This window comes from Rana temporaria, chromosome 1 (assembly GCF_905171775.1).
Source record: "Rana temporaria chromosome 1, aRanTem1.1, whole genome shotgun sequence".
Lineage (NCBI taxonomy): Eukaryota > Metazoa > Chordata > Amphibia > Anura > Ranidae > Rana > Rana temporaria.
In genome coordinates, this window is record NC_053489.1 from 163903591 (window position 1) to 163929970 (window position 26380).

Here is a 26380-nt window from a genome sequence, read left to right on the forward strand (position 1 = left end):
AGATATAAATGTTATAGGTAACCAATAAATTTTAATAGAAGAGTTTATTAATGCTATCCTTGCCATGGCCCACAAATCTCTTGAATGAACTCTCGCACATAGGTTATTTTTGTTACCAGCCAATAAACAAAATGATTATCTCCATCAACTAAGGCATGTCTTGGACACTCAGGTTCAAACCCAGAAGTTTTCATGGTCAATGGTTAAAACTTTCCAGTTTTTTTTGCCATCTGTGTCTTATTTCAGAGATTCCTTTCACTTCCTGTCCTGTATACTCATCAGGAAGTGAGAGGGAATACCTCCAAAGTGAGGGAACTACCCTTTCAGATCTCCCTTCCATTCCTGTTTCGGAGAAAACTCAACAGTGGTCTCTAGGACAACTATAGAAGGTGAATCTCTCCAACAGGAACACAAACAGAATAACTAAGACTGGGGTTGATGATCTTTCCTTACTTTATCCAAAACTATAAATTAATTAATTTGCTTAAGTTACACTTAAGCAAATGCCTATATACAAAGATGAAATGAATATATTGGAGATGTTTTACCTACCAATGATATTTAATTCTGTTTGGCTACTATTGTGATCCAGCCACTTTTATCAGCTACCTAAGCCTGGTTCTGACTTTCTGCAAAATACACAGAGATGAGCAGTGGAGCCTTTTCTTGGACTCACCCCAGCCTTTGATTGGGCAATAATGGAAGATCAGCATTAAGATAAGGTCATGGCGGTGCTTTCCACCCCTGTACACACAATCATAATCTTAGAATGATGTCAGTGTAACGTGACTGAGAAGTTTATGCCTCCTTCTCCCAGTCTAAATGAGAGACATTCACGTTATACTAATCATTTTATAAAAAAAAAAAAGTTTAATTTAATATTAGATAGAATAGCTTTTTCGTCTTGTATTTGCCTGGGCTTTAGATTTAGGTTGGTAGTGTGTAATTGTGCTGATATGGTTGGCTTAGTAGTAGATACTGTGACATGAAGTTGATTTTAATGCTCATACCACCTACTGACCCTTGTGTGTCAGAAACAAAATAATTCTTAATGCATGTTTATGCTTTCCTATGTCTGCTGCAGGAGCTGAGAGTCATTCCTTGCACACATCGGTTTCACAAGAGGTGTGTGGACCCCTGGCTTTTACAGAACCACACCTGTCCTCATTGTAGGCACAACATTATAGGTGAGTGGGTTGCAGGATTATTTTACTGTAGAAACTTTAATAGCCACCCTTATATTTTAGTTGTTATCTTTCTTTTGCATGGTCATATTGCTAATAGGCTGTCCAGGCTGTGACCTGACACTCCATAAAAATGTCCTCACCCCATACTAAAAACACTGGTAAAGTTGTGGTTTGGGTGAAACTGGTTACAGTGACGCACACTGTGTAACTTACGTTATCCCTTCTATTTCTGTATGTGGATGATGGAACTGTAATTATTTTAATTAAAAAAAATGTAAGTACCTTTTTTTCTAATCGATATACAGCTGCCACATGATCCAGTTCTTTCCCAGTTTCCCAGCCTGTCTGCAGGAAAATATACACAGGAGGAGCTTCTACTCCTCTGCTGCTGGTCGCACGTTCAAAAAAAAAAAAACAGCCTTTGGAATACAGAGTAATAATAAACAATTAATGTCAATAACCTGTTTAAAATTTGGCATACAAATATATATTTGAAATTAAATCTTTATTGTTTTGTAGAAATAACATGGTGTGGGTGGATTTCTATCAGTCACAGGCTGTGTCATGTCCCTCCAGCCTGTGTCTTAGAATAAGAGGCAGATGAAGCCTCTATTAATCTACATGTAATATACCGCCCCCCCAATTGTGTTTAGCGTGTTGGTGGGCATGGAGGAGGGGGTAGGGTGTGGGTTGTCATGAATTGCGGACATAGAGAGAAGGTGGAGATAGAGAACATGTGAATTGCGCTCCCCTGGTGGTTAGTCTATCGCCACCTATTTTTGGGCAATATTTTCAATTATTAACCCCAATACACCGAATCTATATAAATGTGTACAAATGTGTGCCAAAAATGCTTATATACAGCTATTCTTCTCAGAAAAAAAGTAAAAAACATATATATATGTGCTGTACACGTATTAAATAGTGCTCTTATGAAGCATACATTCCCCTATGTCAGATTCAAAGAATCCCTACCACAGAAACAAACAACCATTGTGATAACCAAAAAGAAATTTGAAATCTATATATATATATATATATATATATATATATATATATATATATATATATATATATATATATATATATATATATACATATATATATATATATGAAAAATATACACATGTGACAATTGGAGGATTTTTAGATTGGGATCTTAATGAGAAGAGGACCAATGTGCTAGCCAAGTGCTTATAAAACGATCAATGCTTCTCCCGTGAGATGTTAAAACATAACGTAATTTCACCATTTCAGTGATATTCCCGTCACCGTTAAGAATGGCCACTCACCAGATCTCATTTAATAAATGCCTTTGGTTCATTCCCAGGATAACCACTCCTTTTATACGTATTTCCACCAACTGCCAGGTGTCTTGAATATGCTAGTGGGGTCTCTATTTTCCTACAAAGGCTCACAAGAAAAGAGGAGTGCCCCTCATGGTGTAGTACGTAAAAAATGTATTGATTTCTTAAATAAAAGTAGGTATTGCACTCACATTTAGTTGTGCCCATATGCCGGGACCAAGCTTCTCCAGCCGTGTATGCAAAAACAGGTGAAGGATAAAAGCCGTTCCTCTCATGTTCCCCCTCCGCCTATCTCACGATCAGTGCGTGGTTCTGTAGGTGTTAGCAGCTTCTACGTGTTTCGCAAGATATATTTCGTCCTCAGGAAGCAAAAATAAATTTTATCCTTCACCTGTTTTTGCATACACGGCTGGAGAAGCTTGGTGCCGGCATACGGGCACAATTAAATGTGAGTGCAATACCTACTTTTATTTAAGAAATCAATAATTTTTTTTACGTACTACACCATGAGGGGCACTCCTCTTTTCTTGTGAGCCTTTGTAGGAAAATAGAGACCCCACTAGCACATTCAAGACACCTGGCAGTTGGTGGAAATACGTTAAAAGGAGTGGTTATCCTGGGAATGAACAAAGGCATTTATTAAATGAGATCTGGTGAGTGGCCATTCTTAACGGTGACGGGAATATCACTGAAGTGGTGAAATTACGTTGTGTTTTAACATCTCACAGGAGAAGCATTGATCGTTTTATAAGCACTTGGCTAGCACATTGGTCCTCTTCTCATTAAAATCCCAATCTAAAAATCCTCTAATTGTCACATGTGTATATTTTTCTTGTGTATATATATTTCAAATTTCTTTTTGGTTATCACAATGGTTGTTTGTTTCTGTGGTAGTGATTCTTTGAATCTGACATAGGGTAATGTATGCTTCATAAGAGCACCATTTAATACGTGTACAGCACATATATATATTTTTTTTACTTTTATTTCTGAGAAGAATAGCTGTATATAAGCATTTTTGGCACACATTTGTACACATTTATACATTTACGGTGTATTGTCAACGGAGATGATATGTATTGGGGTTAATAATTAAAAATATTGCCCAGAAGTAGGTGGCGATAGACGAGCCACCAGGGGAGCGCAATTCACATATCACATTCATTTTTTAAGGACAATACACAATTGGGTGTCTTGCCCCCTTTCTTTCTGATTGCAGCACACCCACTATTATAAAATAATTTTGGTTTCCACTTGCGCCAGCAACACTCGTATCGGAGATAGAGAACAGCAGGATCAACCAGGTATTTTGTAGAATACAGTAAACGAATCTCATAGTGTCTCAATGAGTATGAACAGCATGTTATACAGTATTTATTGATATTTTTTTCATGATGTGGATTTAGTGACACTTAGGGAAATCTTTACTGAGACATGGAGCTTTACATGAGAACTGAGATTTTTTCTTTAAAGATCGAGACTCGCTAAATTATGACATGCTGAATGTAAAGTGTGCACAAACATAAGTGCAGTTTTTTTTTTTACCCCATCTCTTTGAAAATTTGAGAAATTAAGATTTAACAGTAATTTTTTTCTTAAATGTTTTTTTCTAAAATATTACATTATACTAAAATAGCATATTTGTGATTTTCGTTGTGATTTGGGTTTCCTGTTCCTTCCATATTACTTTCATGACTACATGTACGTTTTCTGTAGTCATTGAACAGGCTTTTAGAAACGTATAAAATTAATGTAAATAAAGCTTTTAATGAGCTTTAAACATTGATGTAGCGATATAACTAATTTTTATACAGTTATGTATCATGTTGTGTTAGCTGAACCTGTAGAAGCCTCCACTTCTACCAAGTGCCCTATAATTTTACAGGTGTTGTGCAAGTGACATATGGTAACGTATTTGTTTTTCCTCTATAGAACAAAAGAAAGGAGGTCATGGTGCCATATGTGTGGAGAGTACAAGCAATCATAGCCGGCATCAACAGCAGCAGAGAGTCATTCTACCAGTTCATTATCCAGGGCGCGTGCAGAGGACTGGACCCATTTCTGCATACCCAACTCGCACCAGCATGGGCCCACATGGCAATCCCATCACGGTACTTACTGTGGAACGCCCAATGGAGCCCGAACTATGCCCTGCCCGGACACCTACTTTTCTGGCAGGATACAGACCTGTATCACTGGATCAGTCACCTACAGGACATCATTGTGACCTGGAGCACCCTCCTTTTCCAGACCCACAGGCTAGCCATGGCTTCCGCCGTTCTAAATATAGTGGGAGAGGTTTTAATACTGCCACTTGTTATTCTCAATATGAGACCATGTATCAGCACTACTACTTTCAGGGTCTGAGCTACCCACACCACCAGGAATCCATAGGGGGTAGCCAGAACTCTAGAGGAGTAGAAAAGGGCATAAACCATCCCTTTCAGACCGGTACCAACTTGTTATACCAGCCTGCACCTGCCATGATCCACATGGCACCACATTCGGCTGGTGGGAGCTGCTACCTACACAGCCAGCATCAACATCGTTCTGTATGCAGTGGCTATTTGGCTGATGTCCCATGCAGTGACAGTAGCTCCAATTCCAGTGCAAGCTCTGCGCAGGGGCATGCATCATCTAGTGACTCCATGCTAGACTGCACAGAAGCTAGCAACCAAGGAGTGTATGGTAGTTGCTCCACCTTTCGAAGCTCTCTTAGTAGTGACTTTGACCCTTATGTATACAGGAGTCACAGCCCTGCAAGGACTGGAGGAGGGGAGGCTGCAGGTTTTGGGGGGGAAGCTGGAACAGGACCTGGAAGAGGTAGAGTGGACTGCAAACCTCCTCAAACCTTTCCAAATTCTTCCTCCCGGGATCGCCTGTCCAGCTGCAGCTTGGAGATGAATTACAGCAGCAATTCTTCACTGGAAAGGCGAGGGGCAGCCTTGGTTTCTGGGGTAGTCCCAGATACTTCTTGCTTCATCTCACAAGGAGGTGGAAGAGACTGGCGGGGGCCTGACAAGGGCTGCCCTTGTTGCTATCAGAGGCCGACTGGGGATCCCAGTCCAGAATGCACAAACTTGTACGTGGGTCCAGAAACTCAGCAGGCAGCTGCCACACCCTCCAGTGGAGGCTTGTACAGTGTTACCTCCAGCCTTTTACATCGGACAGATCCAGGGACAGTACTAGGTCACTCTGCCCGGCCCTGCTGCCTCTATGAGGAGAATCATGGAAGCTGCTACACTGAGGACTATGCAGTCAGCATTCAGTACGCACTGGCAGAGGCTGCAGCGGCAGCTGCTGCTGCTGCAGTAGCTGGATGTGAGCCTGGTCAACCTATCCCCATCATTCCCGAGGACCCAGGCTGTGAGGGTGGCCTGGACTGTGTGGGACATGTCATCTGGGAGATGGAGGGTGATGATGAAAATGAAGAGGAGGTACTGTACTGCCAAGAAGGACCTAGCTGTACGTTGGTAGAGGAGACCCGTGCGCTCTGTCGAAGCGCAGGAACAGAGGGAGCTGGAAATCTCACAGGTGATTAGAGTTTTATGAATTAAGTGTCTTCTATTACCTATGTTTTAAACTGAGAAAGAGACATATTTTTTTTTTTTTACAACAATATTTACGAGAGCCCCATCACGATCCAGCAATGTGCATGAGAGTGTTAGCTCTCCGGGGACTGTCGCTCATTGGCTAAGACGGCAGCAGGAGCCAATGAGGATAGTGAGGGGCGGGGCCAGGCCATGGTTCTGTGTGTGAATGGGAGTGGGCCTGCGTGGGTGCCCCCACAGCAAGCTGCTTGCTGTGGGGGCAATTCGCAGGAGGGCAGGGCCAGGAGAGAAGAGGATCAGCGAGCGCTGCATATATATATATATATATATGTATGTATGTATATGTGTGTGTGTGTGTGTGTGTGTATATGTGTATATATATATATATATATATATATATATATATTTATAATTTTTTTTATTTGCTTTTAATATCACTTTAAATCAGAAAAAAACTCTACAGTGCCTACACTGCAAAGGGCAAGTGCTCAGTAAATCTAGTGGTAAACTGTAATACTTAATACCTTGTTGGCCCAGCTGCCGGTGGTTTTCTCTCCTGTCTCAAACTCCAGGTTGTGGATGACTTCACAGTCCTCACGTACAGTGCAGGACTAGTGTCCCTGCATTGAATGTGATGACATTGTTATACGACCCTTGGCCAAAGCCTTATGCCCTGTACACACGATCACTTTTTCTCATGAAAGAAAACAATGTTTTTCATCATGAAAAAAAACGACGTTTTTCCAACTTCATCATAAACAACGATGTTGCCCACACACCATCGTTTTGGAAAAATGATGAACAAAGCGCGGTGACTTACAACACGTATGACGGAACTCGAAAGGGGAAGTTCTATTCGCCTTTGGGCTGCTTTTAGCTGATTCCTTGTTGGCAAATAACGATTCGCACTTTTTTGTCTGTTACAGCGTGATGAATGTGCTTACTCCATTCTGAACGGTAGTTTACCAGAACGAGCGCTCCCATCTCATAACTTGCTTCTGGGCATGCACAGGTTTAAAACGTCGTTTTAGCCCACACACGATCATTTTTTACAACACAAAAAACGACATTTTCAAAAACAACATAAAAAATTGAAGCATGTTCGAATTTTTTTTAGTCGTTTTTCAGAAGACGTAAAACGACGTGAAGCCCACACACACACGATCATTTTAAATTACGTTTTTAAAAATGACATTTTATGTCATGCCAAAAAACGACCGTGTGTACGCGGCATTAGAGAAGAGACTATGGAGAACCGGTCACCCAGTATGGAATAAGGCTACTGGTGCGAGGACTAAGATAAGTATTACAGCTTATTTCTCTACTGGAGAATATAACCATTGCAGTGCACGGTGGTCCCATTGCAAGTTTTTTGCAAGTTTTTTTTTATTTTTTTCTCTGGTGGATTTTGGCTTTAATGTGAACCCACACTAAGGCCCCTTTCACACTACTGTGACTTCAGTCACACGATATCGCACGATTTTGCAGCCGTGATTTTGCTGCGATTTCAGGGAATGTCTGTGTAACTGGCATCAAAGTCGGACCAAAGTAGTACAGGGACTACTTTGAATTCGGAACTACTTTAAGGACCAGATTCTCGTACAGCGGCGTATCTATAGTCGGGCGTAACGTATCCGATTTACGTTACGCCTCCGCAACTTAGACGGGCAAGTGCAGTATTCTCAAAGCACTTGCTCCGTAAGTTGCGGCGGCGTAGCGTAAATCGGCTGGCATAAGCCCGCCTAATTCAAATGTGGAACAGGGGGGGGGGGGGTGTTTTATGTAAATAACTTGTGACCCGACGTGATTGACGTTTTTCACGAACGGCGCATGCGCCGTACGTGGACATATCCCAGTGTGCATTTCTCCAAATACGCCGCAAGGACGTATTGGTTTCGACGTGAACGTAAATTACATCCAGCCCCATTCACGGACGACTTACGCAAACGACGTAAAATTTTCAAATTTCGTTGCGGGAACGACGGCCATACTTAACATTGGTACGCCGCATATACGCCTCATATAGCAGGGGTAACTTTACGCTGGGAAAAGCCTAACGTAAACGGCGTATCTGTACTGCGTCGGCCGGGCGTACGTTTGTTTGTGAATTTGCGTATCTAGCTGATTTACATATTTTGACGCGTAAATCAGCGTACACGCCTCTAGCGGCCAGCGTAAATATGCAGTTAAGATCCGACGGCGTAAGAGACTTACGCCGGTCGGATCTAACACAAATCTATGCGTAACTGATTCTAAGAATCAGGCGCATATATACGACGGCACAACTCGGAGATACACCGTCATATCTCCTTTGTGAATCTGGGCCTAAGTCTACTAATATGATTGGTTGACATTGGAAATCATGGGGAACAACTTGTCATGCTACTTTGCAGTCACAAATCGTGGGACAACTTGTACAAGTGTGAAAGGAGCCTAAAGTATTTTCATGTCTAGTAAAAGCACTTTAGAATAAGGCCTTATAAACCTCCTGTATCTATAAGCATTAAGTTTTTTGTTTTTTTTGTGATTAATGAGGATTTTGAGAATGAATAACTTCACATAAAAAGCAGCTTGAGTTTTAAAAGCCATTTTACAGTTCATTACCATTAATTAAATAGTTTAATGTCTATAGTCTGGGCTTAGGTACACTTTAAAGGGGTTGTAAAGGTAAAAAATGTTTTCCCTAAATAGCTTCCTTTACCTTAGTGCAGTCCTCCTTCTTCACATACCTCATCCTTCCATTTTGCTTTTAAATGTCCTTATTTCTTCTGAGAAATCCTCACTTCCTGTTCTTCTGTCTGTAACTACACACCGTAATGCAAGGCTTTCTCCCTGGTGTGGAGAAAGCCTCTTGAGTGGGGAGGGGGCGAGCAGGAGTGTCAGGACACCCACTAACACACAGCTCCTTTCTCTATCTGCAAAGTAGAGAGTGTCCTGACCCTCCTGCTCGCCCCCTCAAGAGGCTTTCTACACACCAGGGAGAAAGCCTTGCATTACGGTGTGTAGTTACAGACAGAAGAACAGGAAGTGAGGATTTCTCAGAAGAAATAAGGACATTTAAAAGCAAAATGGAAGGATTTGGTAAGTGAAGGAGGACTGCACTAAGGTAAAGGAAGCTATTTAGGGAACATTTTTTTTTACCTTTACAACCCCTTTAACCACTTCGAGTCCGGGTCAATTCTGGCATTCCTTTCCTACATGTAAAAAAATAATAATTGTTTAGCTAGAAAACAACTTGGAACCCCCAAACATTATATTTTTTTTAGCAGATGCCCTAAGGAATAAAACAGTGGGCATTGCATATTTTTATATCGCACTATATTTGGGCAGCAGTTTTTCAAACACACTTTTTGAGGGGGAAATGGATTTTAATGCACAAAAACACAATACAATACCAAATTGTTTTGTAGAATATAAAATATATTATGCTGAGTAAATGGATACCAAACCTGTCCTGCTTTAAAATTGTGTCCGCCCGTGTAATGACGCCAAATTACGGTACCTAAAAATCTCCATAGGCACCGTTTTAAAAGCCTTTACAAGTTACCAGTCTAGAGTTACACAGGAGGTCTGTTGCTAAAATGATTGCTTTCGCTCTGATGTTGGCAGCGATGCCTCGCATGCGTGGTGCAACCACCATTTACATATGCATGCAGGACCTATTTTTTTTTCATCAACCTTTTTGCTATTAAAAGGGATAAACAAATAGCGTGAGCTGCAACAGGCCCTCTTTATGGAGAGATGTGATGTCTATCAGACCCCACACCTCTACTCTGCCCTCCAAATCGGCCGATTAGACACAGATCGGCCTAATCGGCTGCTTTCCTGGCCGCTAACAGCCAGATAAACAAAGGACCCAAACAGGAAGTGACAAAATCCTTGTCACTTCCCATTTGTGATGTCACACAGTGGGAGAAACAAGACCCGTTCCTTTTACTGTGTGCTTAGACCTGGATGCCACCGGTAGCATCCTTACTGGGCTCTCCGAGTGAGCCTGGTTAAGGTGGCGGCAGGAGGAGAGTGGGACCCCCTTCTGCCATCTGTAATAGTAATCCAGCGGCTTATTAGCCGCTCCGATTACCTTTATTTTGTGCAGAAACGCAGGCCATAAAAGAGGATATCTCAATCATTGCTGACACGATGACTGAGATATCACCCTTCCCATATGAGGACATTTATAAACGGAAAGTGGTTAAACTCTATAAAAATAATTGGCCTTGAATAATGTAATTAAATGTAACATTCTTTTATTGTGCTGCTAAGGGCATCATCTAACAATGCTCTTTGTCACCATTTTGGTGGAACCAAACTGGCTGACATGTTAATGTTAAATGTTGACTACATGTATTACAAACCATTTTTGACCCATTTGTTTTTTATTTTAACAGGCCAAGACTGCCACCCAAAAGAAAAAGACTAAGGATTATGGGTACAGACCTCTAGGACTAGAATGGAACTTATGGGATCTTTAATAAACGTTATTTATAAGAAGAAATAAATCACAATTGTTTCGGTTTTACCAACAATTGGTCGTAAAACTCACAACCTTCTGGAATTCACCACATCATACAACCACTTTTACTTGCTTTATTCCTTGGACTCAAAAGTCTGAGCATCTGTGTTATTGTTTATTTTTTTTTATTTTTTTTTATCATTTATTTTATAAATATATATAAATATATATAAATTTATATATATATATTATTTTTGGTTGCTGTTTAGAACTTTTTCCTTGTGAGTTTGTACATGCACAAGATCTGTTTTCCTGATGAAAAAGAGATATATATATTTTTTCAATAAAATAAACAAGAAAATATTAATATTATTTTTATTTGTTGGCTTTGTAGCCAGGAAAAAAAACAAAAAAAAGCGATCAGGGTTAACTTTTTTTTTTTTTTTATCTGCCTCTTTAAAATGACATGTTTATTTTAAACTAGGGTTGTCCAGATACCGATACCAGTATCGGGACCGATACCGAGTATTTGCGGGAGTACTCGTACTCGCGCAAATACCCCCGATACCTAAATAGAATACTTTCCCCCCCCCCCCCCCCGCCGCTGCCGCCGCATCGAGGGACATGGCTAGAGGGACATTGCTGCATATGTGAGGGACATGGCTAGAGGGACATTGCTGCATATGTGAGGGACATGGCTAGAGGGACATTGCTGCATATGTGAGGGACATGGCTAGAGGGACATTGCTGCATATGTGAGGGACATGGCTGCATATGTGAGGGACATGGCTAGAGGGACATGGCTGCATATGTGAGGGACATGGCTAGAGGGACATTGCTGCATATGTGGGGGACATGGCTAGAGGGACATTGCTGCATATGTGAGGGACATGGCTAGAGGGACATTGCTGCATATGTGAGGGACATGGCTAGAGGGACATTGCTGCATATGTGAGGGACATGGCTGCATATGTGAGGGACATGGCTGCATATGTGAGGGACATGGCTAGAGGGACATGGCTGCATATGTGAGGGACATGGCTAGAGGGACATGGCTGCATATGGGGGGGACATGGCTGCATATGGGGGGGACATGGCTGCATTTGTGGGGGGACATGGCTGCATTTGGGGACACATTTAAAAAAAGTATCGGTATTCGGTATCGGCGACTACTTGAAAAAAAGTATCGGTACTTGTACTCGGTCCTAAAAAAGTGGTATCGGGACAACCCTATTTTAAACCTTTTGCAATGTCCTGATTTTGTTTTATAAAGCTGCAGTTTGTATCGATGGTGCATTCAAAGTAGTGATAATAAGCTAAAACCACTCTTATGTTACAGGATTTTGTTCGATGAATGTATTTGTATACTAAGTAGATATATATATATATATATATTTTTAAAATATATAATTGATAGTTCATGCCATATTTTCTAGAAAAAAAGGTATCTGTAAATGTGTAGTTATGGGCAACTTAAAACTGGAAGGCTGACGCTGCGCTTTTTTTTCTGCCATGGTAGCAGCAGTGCTTTATGCATCAGGTGTGATCTAATAGAACCTATGGGTGTTGCTTGTATCAACCAATCCAATATTATGCTCTTCTAGCTTGTGTTAAAAAGAAAAAAAAAAGACAGTTGAAATTTGATTGGCTGCTGTAAGCATCATTCTAAGCTCACATTACATTCAGTTAAAAGATCTGCAATCATAAGCTTGTTAGGTTGTTGGGTTCTTTAAGAGACACCATTTGTCCATTCAGGAGAGACCGTGACCGTGTCTGCTCGTATCCCACCCCTCACCAGGGTATATTCGCCAATGAACACACTCCCTTAACAACTCCTTATTGCTGGAGGCCATCCTGACATCACTTTCCCTTACATGTGATGGTAATCCATCCACACTGCAGGACGCCATCCTGAGTAAGCTCTAGTGTCAGAGCTGACTGAGTGGATGACATCACTACCTTTTTCCCCCCATGTCACAGCATTCGTTGCTAAAAGTGCTTGGGGCTTAGCACCCAATTATCACATGGGTAGGGTCACATGCTCCCTCATAACCACAAACCATTAAGTCAACAACAGAGCAGAGAGATAATGTGAGAGTATACCTTGAATGGGGGTAGGCTTTGTCACATTGCTGTAAATAGACAGGTAAAAGTGTCTCTTAAGGACAACAACGCAGACACCTTTTGAAACTATTAAAACAAAAAAAAAATGTTTAACTGCGTAGCAGGTTAATAAGCTTACAGTGATCCAAATTAAACTTGCAGTTGCGCTCCAAGCTGAGACAGATATCTCCCCATCGTTTGCAGCGAAGGGAACTGGCATGCATCAGTGCGCCATTGAGAGGTGTAAGAATGTTATCAAAGAGGAGAAAAGGTGCCACTCAGCAACCCAATGTATCAGTATGGTAGATTATTGTGGCCTTAGCCAGCTCCGACCCTCCCCCACACCCTTTATGGTTGTGACCTCTTTGACTAAGCTTCGGTGATCGGGGCGAAACATGTCTGGGAGCACAGCTAGAGCAGCGCTGGCTAAGGCCACATTAATCTACATATTAATGCACTGAGTTAGTGAGTGGCGCCTTTTCTCCTTTTTTGATAAAGTTAATAAGCTGCCACATAAATATTGGTTCAGCACTCATGTATACAGTATGTATTTGGTAGCTCATATATTCTTTCAGTCCATAAGGTAGCTTTGTTTACTAGATTAGGCTGAATGAAAGATTTAGATGGAGAACAATGTCTTATGCCAGATATATGAACATCTCTATCAGATTTTGCTTTGTGCTGTTGATGGTGTTTGGTGATGGACATTTTTGCTTTAGGGCTCATTTACATATTTTAAACATGCATCCTAAAGCCCTGTACACATGGGCAGAATGTCGGGAGACATTTGCCGGTACAAAAAATACTGCCCAAATGTGTTGGTCTGTCCAACAACCCTTCCCCCCAGCTTCTATTGGGCATGCATGCTGGAAAACTATAGTACTGATTCCTTCCTGCACTTTAGCATCACCTATATGGAAGGTTTTAGACCCCTTTCACATAAAGGCAGTTTTCATGCGTTTTAGCGCTAAAAATAGCACCTGAAAAGTGCCCCTCAAGCCATCCCAGTGTGAAAGCCCGAGTGCTTTCACACTGGGGCGGTGTGCACGCAGGATGGGGGAAAAACGCGGTGTACACTGCTCCTGCCAATTGGAATGAATGGGCACCGCTTCTGAAGCACCTGAAAAGCCCTTAAGAAGCACTGCATCACGGGTGCTTTTAACCCTTTTTTGGGGGTTAATTGTGCCCCGCTACCACCCTATAAAACGGCCCCAAGGCGCCACTAAAACGAGCGGCACTTTACCGCTAACGACCGCACCACCCCAGTTTGAAAGTAGCCTAAGTGTACATTGGCCCTCATTCATAACTATGCATCTGGTAAAGTGGCCCTTACTCAGATGGTAATGTAAAGCAAACATTTGACTATTTAACATGATTAAAGTAATGTCTGCAGCAGCTTCCTGATGGCATAACCTGGAGTCCCTATTATTTCTGCACCTAAAGATTGTGGAGACTGAAGCCAGACATAGATGGTTTGATTTTCTTTTCTGCAACCACAGGTTGCTGGAAAGAAAATCACTTTATTCCCCCATAACACAGTGTCAAAGGGGAAATCCCTCCCTTAAAGCTATTCACCCCGGCAGTGGGGCGCAGGGAGCTTTTCCTGCTAGGAGAATACAGTGATTATTGCTAGCAGCTAGCTATGGAGACATACTTTTTTCAGACTGAGACAAAATTGGCAAGAACAAGAGTAAAGCCTGGTACACACTGAGTTTGTTTCCGGTCAGGGTCGCCGTACTAACGATCCAACGTTTGTACAGCGATCTCCCCCGCTGACCTGTTGTGTTCTGACTGGGGACCCTGATCAGTGATATCTCCGGCTGAGTGCGCTGATCGGGAGCTGGTCAGCTCTGATTTTCCAGCATGCTCTTCTGACAGAAGCCAGCCATACATTAAAAAGGCTGATGTTGCCTGGCATTCGGCCCGTGTGTACAGGGCTTAAAGGTGACCATACAATATGTAGTCTGATTTGTACAATATCCTTTAGATCTACAATTGGCTATATAGCGCAAGAACTTGTCTGATTTTATGCTAATTGAATGGATTGTTTAGGTTTGATCTCCTATCACATACTTTTTGGTAATTCTAAATGAGATTGTACAAAGATTTTATATCCAGGTTGTATAGTGTAGTGTTTCTCAACCTTTTTTTCAGTCAAGGCACCATTTAAAAATGATGGACGATCTCAAGACACTTTTTAAAAATTATAGACAGTCTCAAGGCACCTCATTCTAAAATGTAAAAACTATTCTAACAGTTTTACATAATGCAGCAACATCAAAAAGTCAAAGTAGGACACTCAGCGTTAGAGAGGATTTATTCTTCCAAAGCAAATACACTTTTTTGCAAACTGGTACTGACTAGTATTCCAGTGTCCCCCCCCCTTTACTTTTTCTCCATCTCTCAGCTAATATGACCCAGCTGCTGATGGAGAGATGCAGGGTAGTGTCAAACAAGGATAATATGCAGGCAACTTGCATCCTTCCCATCAACTGATGATGTCATTGGTCGTTGGACACTGGCAGCTAGAAGGTTGTAATGGGGCACAACGAAAACCTGTGGCTTTGTGTAATTAGAAGTCCGGTTTCAGCCACCTACCGGCTTGTATATCATTTTTAGGCAATTTGCCAAGACACCCCTGAAGAAACCTCAAGGCACCCTGGTTGAAAAAGGCTGGTATAATATATGGCCAATTTATGGATTCACTCCTATACAACTTACAGATGAACCTTATTTAGTAGATGATTGAGTCAAGAACTGTATGTGAAGCCTATATCAGCCAATCTTAGTCTCTTCCATACTACACTTCGAGATTGGAAGATACAACCTAATTGGTTGCTTTGGGCCAAGGAGGGTACGTCCTTCAGACACTTGGATATTAAGAGCTGATGCAACAGGTTCCTAATTAAATTATACATCAAATATTGATGCAGCCCACAAAGTCCATTTTAAATAAAGCATTAGAAGTATAATCCAGTTTCCACTAGAATAATGCAGAATTTTGGCACTTAATTGGTCTATTGTAAAGTAATTACAATATAAGAGAATAATTGGGTGGCTTTTTACCTCACTGGGTGGCTGTTTTTATTTATAGTAAATGGCTCAAAGAAATGATGTAATTGGGTAAAAAGTCCTTTTAGTTCTCATATTGAGAACTATCATTTTCTAATGCGTACTTACAAGTTAATATGCTGCTGAATTATTATTTATATGAAAAACTATTATGTTAAGGGTTATGTTAAATAAAAAAAGTATACGCTGGGACCCATTGTCATTGAAGCTTAGATTTTACCAACATAATACTTTATTTCCACGTTTAAATTCTGCTCAAGATGAATTCTAGGTGCAAAAATGTAGAACTGTATGGCACTATCGCCAATTATGCCCAACGGGGGAATTTATCAGAATTGGAGCAAACAGAATCTGGAGCAGCTGTGCCTGGCAACCAATCAGCTTCTATTTTCAGCTTGTTCAGTTAAACTTTGAATTAGAAGGCTGGAAGCTGATTGGTTGTCATGCACAGTTGCTCCAGGTGGTCATCTCCAGTTTTAATAAACTGCCCTCACTGTATGTACCACTAAATATATACAGATTTTTTTTTTATTTTTTTTTATCTGCTTCAATTTACCAGCTAAACACACATTGTAGGTAGATATAGATTTACTTGTTTTGCCTACCAAACTATTGTAACTCTGTACAATACAGTCTTGTGATTTACACACTTATGCTACACTGGACAGCCAAGCACTTTGTTTCTTTCCTGTTCAGCTTTACTGCTCCCTGAATCACCCTCACTGCTAATTGGACAGAGGCGATAAGTCATTGCCCACTTTACAGGCAGGAGAAAGATGGAGAGCAGCAACGGCAGTGTAAATCACAAGACTACCCATAGTTACAATAGTTTGGTAAATGGGAAAACCTATATGTACCTACAATGTGTGTTTAGCTGGTAAATTGAAACAGAGGTAATGTATAGTATATTGGATATAGCAATAGAAATTAAAGCGGAAGTAAGCCCATCGATTTGATAGTTTACAAAACAGTTAAAGCGGTTGTATACCCCCTTTTTTTTTTTTTACCTACAGGTAAGCCTTATAATAAGGCTTACCTGTAGGCAAAAAGAATATCTTCTAAACCTGTAGGGTTTAGGAGATATTCCCCTTGCAATGAGCTGCTGACTTCAGCGGCGCATGCGCTCCAGAGATTCTCGGCTGACGCCAGACCTTGCCAGAAAGAAGTCTCCCATGCGCAGGTGTAACGACATTGCGGTTCCGGCCACTCACGGCGCCAAAGCCGCGATACCTGGAAGACACGCTCCCTCGGCGTGGACCGGGATCACCTGCGATGCCTCGTTCTAAGGTAAGTATTTCATAATGAGCTAGTATGCGGTGCCTACTAGCTCATTATGGCTTTTGCCTTACAGGTTTAAAAACAATAAAAAATTGGCGGGTATACAACCGCTTTAACATTCCCGGCATGCCGAAATTGTTAGCTGTCACATTGGTTGTGCTCTCAACCAAACTTTCACACCATCCAATGATTGGTGTCATAACTGATCACATGTGCAGCATCATGGCAGGTGAAGGTTAAACAAAGGCCAAGATGGCAGCTTTCTTGGCTGAAAACTATAGGAGGGTTTACTTCCACTTTAAATCCGGAATTTGGTTTGTCTCCCTAATGCTAGTGGAAATATTTCAGTTGTGAGTAGATGACTGGTTAAATCACGCACCTCAGTCTTGCATCTGGCAAGCGTATTAATTTAGGGTATATATTTAGGCAATCTGACATAAAGGTCTCACAAGTGTAAACTATAGATGAGACCAGCAAGTAATTCCATCACTTATAACAAACATTGGTTTTGCCTGCTGTGACCCACAATAGGAGACTGCCACTGTGTCACCTTTTTTAATGCACGAGTGATTTTGTTTGCCTTCCCGCTGATATTAATCCAATCCATTAATGTATACTTTTGTAGATGCACAAAACCAGTCTGTCCATGGTACCTGAAGCATCAGCAGATTTTTGTGCGATGCCTAAACTTGCAGACCTTTTCATTTCAGTAGCATGCGGACTGGTTTGCTGCAGTGTTTCCTTTTCTAAGTATTCATTCTATAGAAGCTTTGTTGTACTGATCGTGTTCTAGTTTTTCACTTGCAGTTTGCAATGTAGACAGATGGTGTCACTGTAGAGCTTGCAGGAAATGTCTGGTTAAAGAGGCAGAAAAAAATGTGAAAAGTTAACTCAGTTCATGGTTGCTAATACTACTGTAGGAAAAAGACTTCTGTCAGACAGCTGTTAGTGAGGAAACTGGTCTGTTCTGAGCTCAGGGTAACACCTGCCTTAGGTAAAGATATGTGATGATTTGGGGGAATTTTAATGCTATGCTGAATTGGGTACTTGTTTGTCTTTGTGTGTGTTGAAATGTCTTGCAGAAATGTAAAAACCGCAGTACTAAATAGAGTGGGATTTGCTTATGAAAACGTGCTGTACTAACTTGAAGTCTACAGATTAATGAACCTAGTATTTAGCATTGTTTAGTTAATTCCATAGATTTGTCAGTGCTTCTGGAGACCTGCGTTATGCGTCTGGTTTGCACTGAAATATGTAATGCTGCTAACGTGCCTAGCTTGCCAGGAACAGTCAGCCTTATTTATAGGAAATGGAGGCATTGTTTATAGCAACCAATCAGATTACAGCTGATTTTTGATTTGTTGCTGTGTTGGTGCTTCCATATTTTTTTCTCTTCAGATTCCTATCAGACATATAGGGGTTCATTTATTATTCACCTGAGACTGTTCACTTAGCCAAGTGCATATTTAGCTTAGTGAATGAAGAAAAGCTGTGTTCACTATAAATCCATTCACTTTTTTTTTTTAACCGCTTCCGCCCCAGAAGGTTTTACCCCCTTCGTGACCAGAGCACTTTTTACAATTTGGCACTGTGTCGCTTTAACTGACAATTGTGTGGTCATGCGGCGCTGTACCCAAACAAATTTTTTCCCACGAGTAGAGCTTTCTTTTGGTGGTATTTGATCACCTCTGCGGTTTTTATTTTATGCGCTATGAACAAAAAAAGAGCGACAATTTGGGGAAATTTTTTTTTTCATTGTTGCTATAATAAATATCCCCAAACGTTTTTTTTAAAAACTATTTTTTTCTCAGTTTAAGCCAATATATATTCTACATATCTTTGGTAAAAAAAAAATGTCAGTAAGCGTATATTGATTGGTTTGCGCAATAGTTTGGGAAATATTTTTGGCATTTTTATTAATTTTTTTACTAGTAATCGCGGTGATCTGTGATTTTTAGCGGTACTGCGACAATGCAACAGACAGATCGGAGACTTTTGACACTTTCTTTTGTTACCATTGGCATTTAGGCAGCGATCAGTGCTATAAAAATGCACTGATTTATTGTGTAAATGTCACTGGCAGGGAGTGAGTTAACACTAGGGGGCGATCAAGGGGTTAAATATGTGTGTTCCCCCTGAATGTTCTAACTGTGTGGGGATGTGAGTGACTAGGAGAGAAGCCCTACTTTTGTAGGAAGAAATGATAGGGCTCCTCTCCTCTGACAGCACAGGGATTTGTGTGTTTACACACACACAAATCCCCATGCTGGTGCACGTGATTGCGCATGGCTGGCGGCGATCGTGCCCATCGGCCACACCATCGGGTCCAACGCCGTGCAGTGGACGTGTGCGCCCTCTGGTGGCCGAAACCGGGTAGGACATACCTGTACAGGATTTTGCCCACCAGTGCCATCGTGCCGCAGTATATCTGCGTGACGTGGTCGGCAACTGGTTAATTTAACTTATGAATGATTTGGTTAGCGTTGTACCAATATCGGTTTTGATATGAAGCATTTGCATGAGTACTTGTAGCCGTGCAAATGTGCCAATACTAAAACTGATACCCTTAAGTCGCAGCAACTGAAAGGTTCCTGCACTACTTTTTTTTGCAATTTCATTGTGACTTGCTTTGACTTCTGTTAAATGAAGTTGCAAGCTGCAATGAAATCGGAAGTCCAAACCGCATTGATCTTCAACTTTGAAGTAGCGCAATTTCAAAGCCGCACGGGTGTCAACCAGGGATTACAGTTCTTCATAATTATGAAAACCAAGTAATAATTTTTCAGTAGTCTAAAAAAAACTGTCGCGTGGCACTAAAAATAGGTGTTGGTACTTTGTATCTGCGAGTACTTGAGGAAAAGTATCAGTACTCAGTCTTAAAAAAACTGGTATTGGTGCATCCCTAGATTTGGTTATTAAAGTGCACACAGCTTTCTTATATTTAATAAACTAAGCAAATATTTACTTTGCTAAGTAAACGGTCTCTGTCTCTCTTTAATAAATACACCTCCGTCTGCATTACCCCTTACAAACAGCCACAGTCTACCTTTCCTTTCCCATCTACGGCATGGGAGAGAATAAGGCTCCATGCACACTGAAGCTAATAAAAGCTATAAAAAACGCCAGTAGCTTTGCAGGGAGCCTTTCAACGTTTTTTAGCATTTTTGCAATAGCTTTAATTAGCGTTTTTGAGTGTAGCTTTTTTCTTTTCTTTTTTTTTTTTCAATGGATAAAATGCGTTTTTTTTTCCGCCGAAAAACAGCACTTTGAACGCAAATTTCGGGCGTTCAGAAAAAAGCCAATAAACGCCCAAACTCATTAACACTAAAAAACGCCCAGGTGTGCATGGACACATAGGCTACCATAGAGTTCAGTTTATGGGCTTTAAAAAAAAAAAAGCCAAAACGCCAATAAACTGCAGTTTATCAGCTTCAGTGTGCATGGAGCCTAAAGGAGACCCTCCATTGAAAAGTGTATTTGCTGTTTATTTAAAGGTGCAGGCCATGGATGCGCTCTTGGCTTCACTACCTGGTGAGTCTTTGCCCTGGAACAAGTATGCAGGATGGATGATTCCCTAGGTAGCGAACCCAGTTCCAGATGACTGCCTGCAAGCCAGTGGGTTTGATTTACTAAAGGTGCAGAGCATGTTCACTTTGCTATGTGGATTTTTAGCTTTGTGAATGAGGTGAAGCCAATTGAAAATGTACTTGCATTTTTAACTTTAACAAATCCTAAAGGAAAAGTTCTAAAATCAGCACAGCTTCACCTAGCTCACTAGTAAAAATTCACTTTGGAGAGAAAACATGCACTACTCCTTTACTAAATGAACCCCAGTATCTTTAAATACAAGACTGTAATGATCTTTTATTTCCATCCCTGCAATTTTCCAAAAAGAAACATTTCTTCTTTTATTAACCAGCCTGTCTAATACAGTAACGTGGTTCTTGTACAGTAATGTGGTTTCTTTACTAGTAAATTAGAATGCGCTAGTAAGTAAATGGCAAAAGACCGCTACAAAATCGAATTTATACTCACTGTTGTCGTCATTTTTGTGTGAAGCTTCGGGCCCATAATGGAGGTTTTGTTCTAATCTTTGATAACTTCCAATCAGATTGTCAGAATTTTTTTACGGAAAATATTTAATCCTTTTTGGACTGTTTTATGGTATACAGATCCACAAAAATTCTAAACTGGTCAATCCAGTTTTCACTTTTAGTTCCTATGTATCCAGCTGTGATTTGTAAGGGCTCATGGGTGCTAAGAACCAATCTGAAAGTATCATTCCAATAGCCACCATCTCTTTCCTTGCCACCACAAGTGCCTTGTGTACACTATGGAGCTTTCTGATTGGTTCACTGTGTTGCCATCTAATCAAGCACAGATATGGTATGTCAGTCCTAAAGAGATATATTTTCTGCCCTGTTGCGTAACAATAACACTTACTAATAAAGCTTGAACCCTTTTTTAGAATAAAAAAAAAAATGTTTGGCCCTAGGGAGAAATGGTTAAAATTTTCAAATTACTGACTTTTAAACTTGTTTAATGTAATATTTTGTCTTGCCTTTTGGTACTGCAGCTTTAACAGATATGGTGTAGCACTTATACTAGTAAGAAGAAACAAATTTTGGGATAAACCTTTTGAGCTGTAACAATGTATCATTTTTGAATCAAAGTTTCTACAGATTTTTTTTTTTTAAAGCCGTTTGTAAAGAGCTGAAAAAACCCAGTGTGTATGTTGTGTATAAGTGTGCCCTTTTTCATTTATGGAAATGTTCTCAGAATATTTATTTACTAATATATTTATCTTAAAGCAAGTCTTATGTTGAGTGTTATCGGGGTAATCAATGAATATTTCTAACACAAGAATATAAACCTTTTTGTAACTGTCCAGAGAATGCACATGGTTGTAAAGTTTTTTTATTTTATTTTTCCTCTTCTTTTTTTTTTTTTTCCTGACCAAATTAAAAATTAAATAATTTTAGTACTATACAGTTTTGTAACAAAGTGTACAAATGTCAAAAATACAATTTTACCAAGAAACGTTTGAAATTGTCCATCTTTATTTGTTTTTTATTTATATGTGATAGAGTTGCAAGTCTTAAAGTTCTGAGATTTAAGCTTGTATATGAATCAAAAGTTAATGCAGAACCCATTCAGAAAAGTTTGGATAAGCAATCACAAATAAATTCTGGATCGGGTCTGGATTTATATATCAGAGCCTCTAGGCACGGGTCTTTGTTCATCTTCTATTCTGGCTGACAAACCGTACCATATACCCAGCTGCGTTAGGGTGCTTGCATGTTACGAGGATTGATGTGTTACTAGAGTTTTGACATGCTATTGGGGTGTCAACCTGTTACTAGAGTGCTGATATTTCATAGGAGAGATGTGTTGAAGGACCATATGCAACTCCCATTTTGGCAGCCTCACAAGTCCACCGTATGTCCTCTTGGTACCCTCACCTGTTATCTGGTGCATCTTAGCATTGCAGTAGTTAATTTTCATAAGCAGGAAATCTAACCTGTCTTCCCACCCTGGCTTATACTACAACAGGCATCTTGACGGGACATAGAAGTTACTTAAAAACTAACTTGTAAGGACTTATGTCGCGTACACACGATCATTTTTCGGCATGAAAAAAACTGTTTTTCGTCATGTAGAAAAAACTTTGTTTTTTCCAACTTCATCATTAAAACGACGTTGCCCACACACTATTGTTTTAAAAAAATGCTCCATCAAAGCGCGGTGACTTACAACACGTACGACGGCACTATAAAGGAGAAGTTCCATGCGGATGACGCCACCCTTGGGGCTGCTTTAGCTGATTTCCTGTTAGTAAAAGACGATTCCTGCTTTTCTGTCTTTTACAGCATGATCAATGTGCTTACTCCATTACGAATGGTAGTTTTACCAGAACGAGCGCTCCCGTCTCATAACTTGCTTCTGAGCATGCGTGGGTTTTTAACGTCGTTTTAGCCCACACACGATCATTTTTTACACCCCGAAAAACAACAACGTCGTTAAAAAATGCAGCATGTTCGGAAAAAAAATTGTTTTTCAGAACCCGAAAAATGATGTGAAGCCCACACATGATCATTTTTTAAAAACGTATTTTTTGATTCCAAAAAATTATCAGGTGTAGGCGGCATTACTGTTTCGGTGCAGAACTGCAAATAGAGGATTTTTAGACACGCAGTACCTCTGGAGTAAAGTGGTAAGGTTTGACTCCTTTCCACCTGCAATCAGTTCTGGTTTCCCACCAGGATGCCCAATGCTAGGGAATGCGTTAATAAAAGCACTTTTCCCTCCTGCTAGCTTTTATTTTCCAATTGTCATTGACTGCTCTGGTCCTCACTGAGTATTTGGAGCTAATCAGCGTGGCTCCTGATCACTGTCAGATGACATAGGGATCAGTCTGGAGGCTTTATTAAGTAATTCAGCATTTAGCATGCAGATGCCACCTTGAAGCTGCAGCGCCAATGTTCATTAGTTTAATACTGTTATTAACAGATACAATTACAGTATTAATATATTTGTGTATGTCAGCTTTTAATAAAAAAAACAGCAGGTTTTATTAAAAGGATTTTTATGTCCTTAAAATAATGTAAAAATATTTAGGTATGTAAATTAGTGCCTTCCCTGGCAAGAGATCCTGATAGTCCATCTACATGCACCCCAGTACCTAATAGTTTATGTGCTGGAATACTGCACAAAATGAATACCGTATATTTTATATTTGCCTGACTAAAAATAATGTACAATATAACCTATAATTCCTTGCGGCATGCAATACATATATTAACCAGCCCCGGACCATTTGGCTGCCCAAAGACCAGAGCACTTTTTGCGAATTCAGCACTGCGTCGCTTTAACTGACAATTGTGCATTCGTGTGACGTGGCTCTCAAACAAAAATGACGTCCTTTTTTTACCCACAAATAGAGCTTTCTTTTGGTGGTATTTGATCATCTCTGCGATTTTTTTTCTGCTATAAACAAAAATGTTTTTTACTTTTTGCTATAATATTATAATATATAAAAAAAAACTTTTTTTTTTCTCAGTTTAGGCAAATATGTATTCTACATATTTTTGGTAAAAAAAATCGCAATAAGCGTTTATTAATTTGTTTGCGCAAATGTCTATGTTCTGGACCGGACCAAACTGTCTGGCTTTTGGTATCTGCTTCCTGGCCAAATCTGATTAGAAGTGAATAATTGCGTGCACACATACAACGTAAGCTCACTGACAAACTGCAGTGTGGAATTACTTCTTTTTATTTCATGCTCCTTGATTTATATATGGTTGTGAAATGAATATTCAAACATGATCATGAATATGTAATATTAATCTTGTGACGTTCCGATTTCTAAGCTTTTAACTATTTCATGTCAGGATGGTGCGAGGCGTGAAGCAACAATTAGCAATTTATACATCTAATTCATCTGATTGAAGCAATATTGTCTTCTTCCAGACATTTGGCAGATGTGACTTGTTGGTACTATGCTGATAGTCTGTCTGGCTTTTTGCGGTTTCCTGAAGGAACTTTTTCTCCGATCTAATTCCAGCTCGGTTGCAGACCGATTTCCCGTTTTTTTGCAGAACACGATACACATCTGATAGCACATATATGAGCAAGGGGTTTGTATAGTAATTATGATTATGTATAATTATTCCTATAGCAATCAATAACATATATGCATATAGGATATATATATAAGGTATATATGATATATAGAGCACGTGTTTGCGCATTGAAATAGGCATTATCTTACTTTGACCATTTTTATCATATCCACTACAGTTATAGCGTCTACAAAATAGGGGATAGTTTTATGGCATTTTCATTAATATTTTTTTTACTAGTAATGGCAGCGATCAACGATTTTTATCTTGACTGCGACATTATGGCGGACACATCGGACACTTTTGGCGTTTTTTTGGGATCATTCACATTTACACAGCTATCAGTGCTATAAAAATGCACTGATTACTGTGTAAATGTGATTGGCAGTGAAGGGGTTAACCGCTAGGGGGTAGGAAGGGGTTAAGTGTGTCCTAGGGAGTGATTCCCACATTTAGGGGACGTGGCTTACTGTGACACGACACTGATCACTCCTCCCGATGAGAGCTGTACTGTATCCAATGCTTTTGCAAAATCCAAGTATACCACGTCCACTGCCACCCCTCTGTCCAAGGTTTTACTGACCTCATAAAAATAAATCAGATTTGTTTGACAACTTCTGTCTTTCACAAATCCATGCTGTCTGTTGCTTAAAATATTTTTTCCAGCAAGAACTGGTCTATGTGGTCTTTTATTAAACTCTCCAGTGTCTTCCTGACTATAGCAGTTAAACTAACAGGTCTATAGTTCTTGGTAAAGACTTTGATCCCTTTTTAAATATGGGCACCACATTGGCCCTATGGCCTAAGCCAATCCAGTGGTAATATCCCAGTCAATAGAGTCCCTAAAAATACTGGCTTTGAAATGAGAGCTAAAATTTTTTAGGATCCGTGGGTGGATGCCATCTGGTCCAGGTGCTTTATCCACCTTTTATTCCGTCTAAATATTTCTGGACCATATCACATTTGAGCCATTGTGGATGATTTGGTGCTGTGTCAATACCATCTCCATTATGTACATGATGCTCCTTTGTATACACAGAGCTGAAGAAAGTTTTTAATACATTTGCCTTCTCTTTGTCCCCAGTCACCCACTAGATTATTTAGTAAAGGGCCTACATGCTCAGACTTGACATTTTTACTATTAATATATTTGAAGATTTTTTGGGGGGTTTGTCCTACTTTATTTTGCAATCCTGTCGTTCATTTAGAATTTTCTGGCATTGGTGAACAAGCACTTTAATACGTTGTCACTTTTTGCACACTTATTTTTTATTTCAGTGAAATGCAAGAATTTAAAATCAAGCCAGAATTAACTTGGTTTGGATGGCCATGTGACTATCTATAGCAGTGTTTCTCAAACTTTTTTGTCTCGCGGCACACCAAAAAGATCTAAAAAATTTCAAGACACTCCTGAAAAGATTTACCATTTTTTGTGTTAAAGAAATTATTTAAATTTGAATTTTAAATTGAATGTGAAGGATGTGCCTGCTTTAGAGAGAAAATCAGATTAAAGTGAGGCTCCAAACGGAACAAACAAATGGCACGGTCTCTATTATCATAATTTAATTGGAGCAATTGAGTTCTTCCGAGATCTCGTGCAAGTCTCATGTTCGGAAAGGAACCAATGAATGAATGACTGACCGACAGAGATTGCGTTTTTATACATGTTACTTTTTAACTTTTGAGAATCGCTGATCTATAGGTTGCTAGTGTGGACATAGACTGCCAAGGACCATTGTTTTTTATAACTGTCCAGTTCCCCCTTGATGAGAGCACAGGGTGCACGCATTCTACATATAGCTTTTTT

The 26380-nt window shown here is 40.1% G+C and overlaps 1 protein-coding gene across 2 annotated transcripts in view; it reads left to right on the forward strand.

The window, feature by feature from the left end:
- ZNRF3 (zinc and ring finger 3) overlaps window positions 1-10865 on the forward strand; it is a 214973-nt gene extending 204108 nt beyond the window's left edge. For both annotated transcript variants that reach the window (XM_040345470.1, XM_040345481.1), the window contains exons 7-9: window positions 1085-1187; window positions 4427-6028; window positions 10434-10865. In XM_040345470.1, the coding sequence (XP_040201404.1) occupies window positions 1085-1187; window positions 4427-6028; window positions 10434-10465 (1737 nt within the window). In that variant the 3' untranslated portion in view covers window positions 10466-10865. The remainder of the gene's footprint in view (window positions 1-1084; window positions 1188-4426; window positions 6029-10433) is intronic.
- Window positions 10866-26380: the final 15515 nt, after the last annotated feature.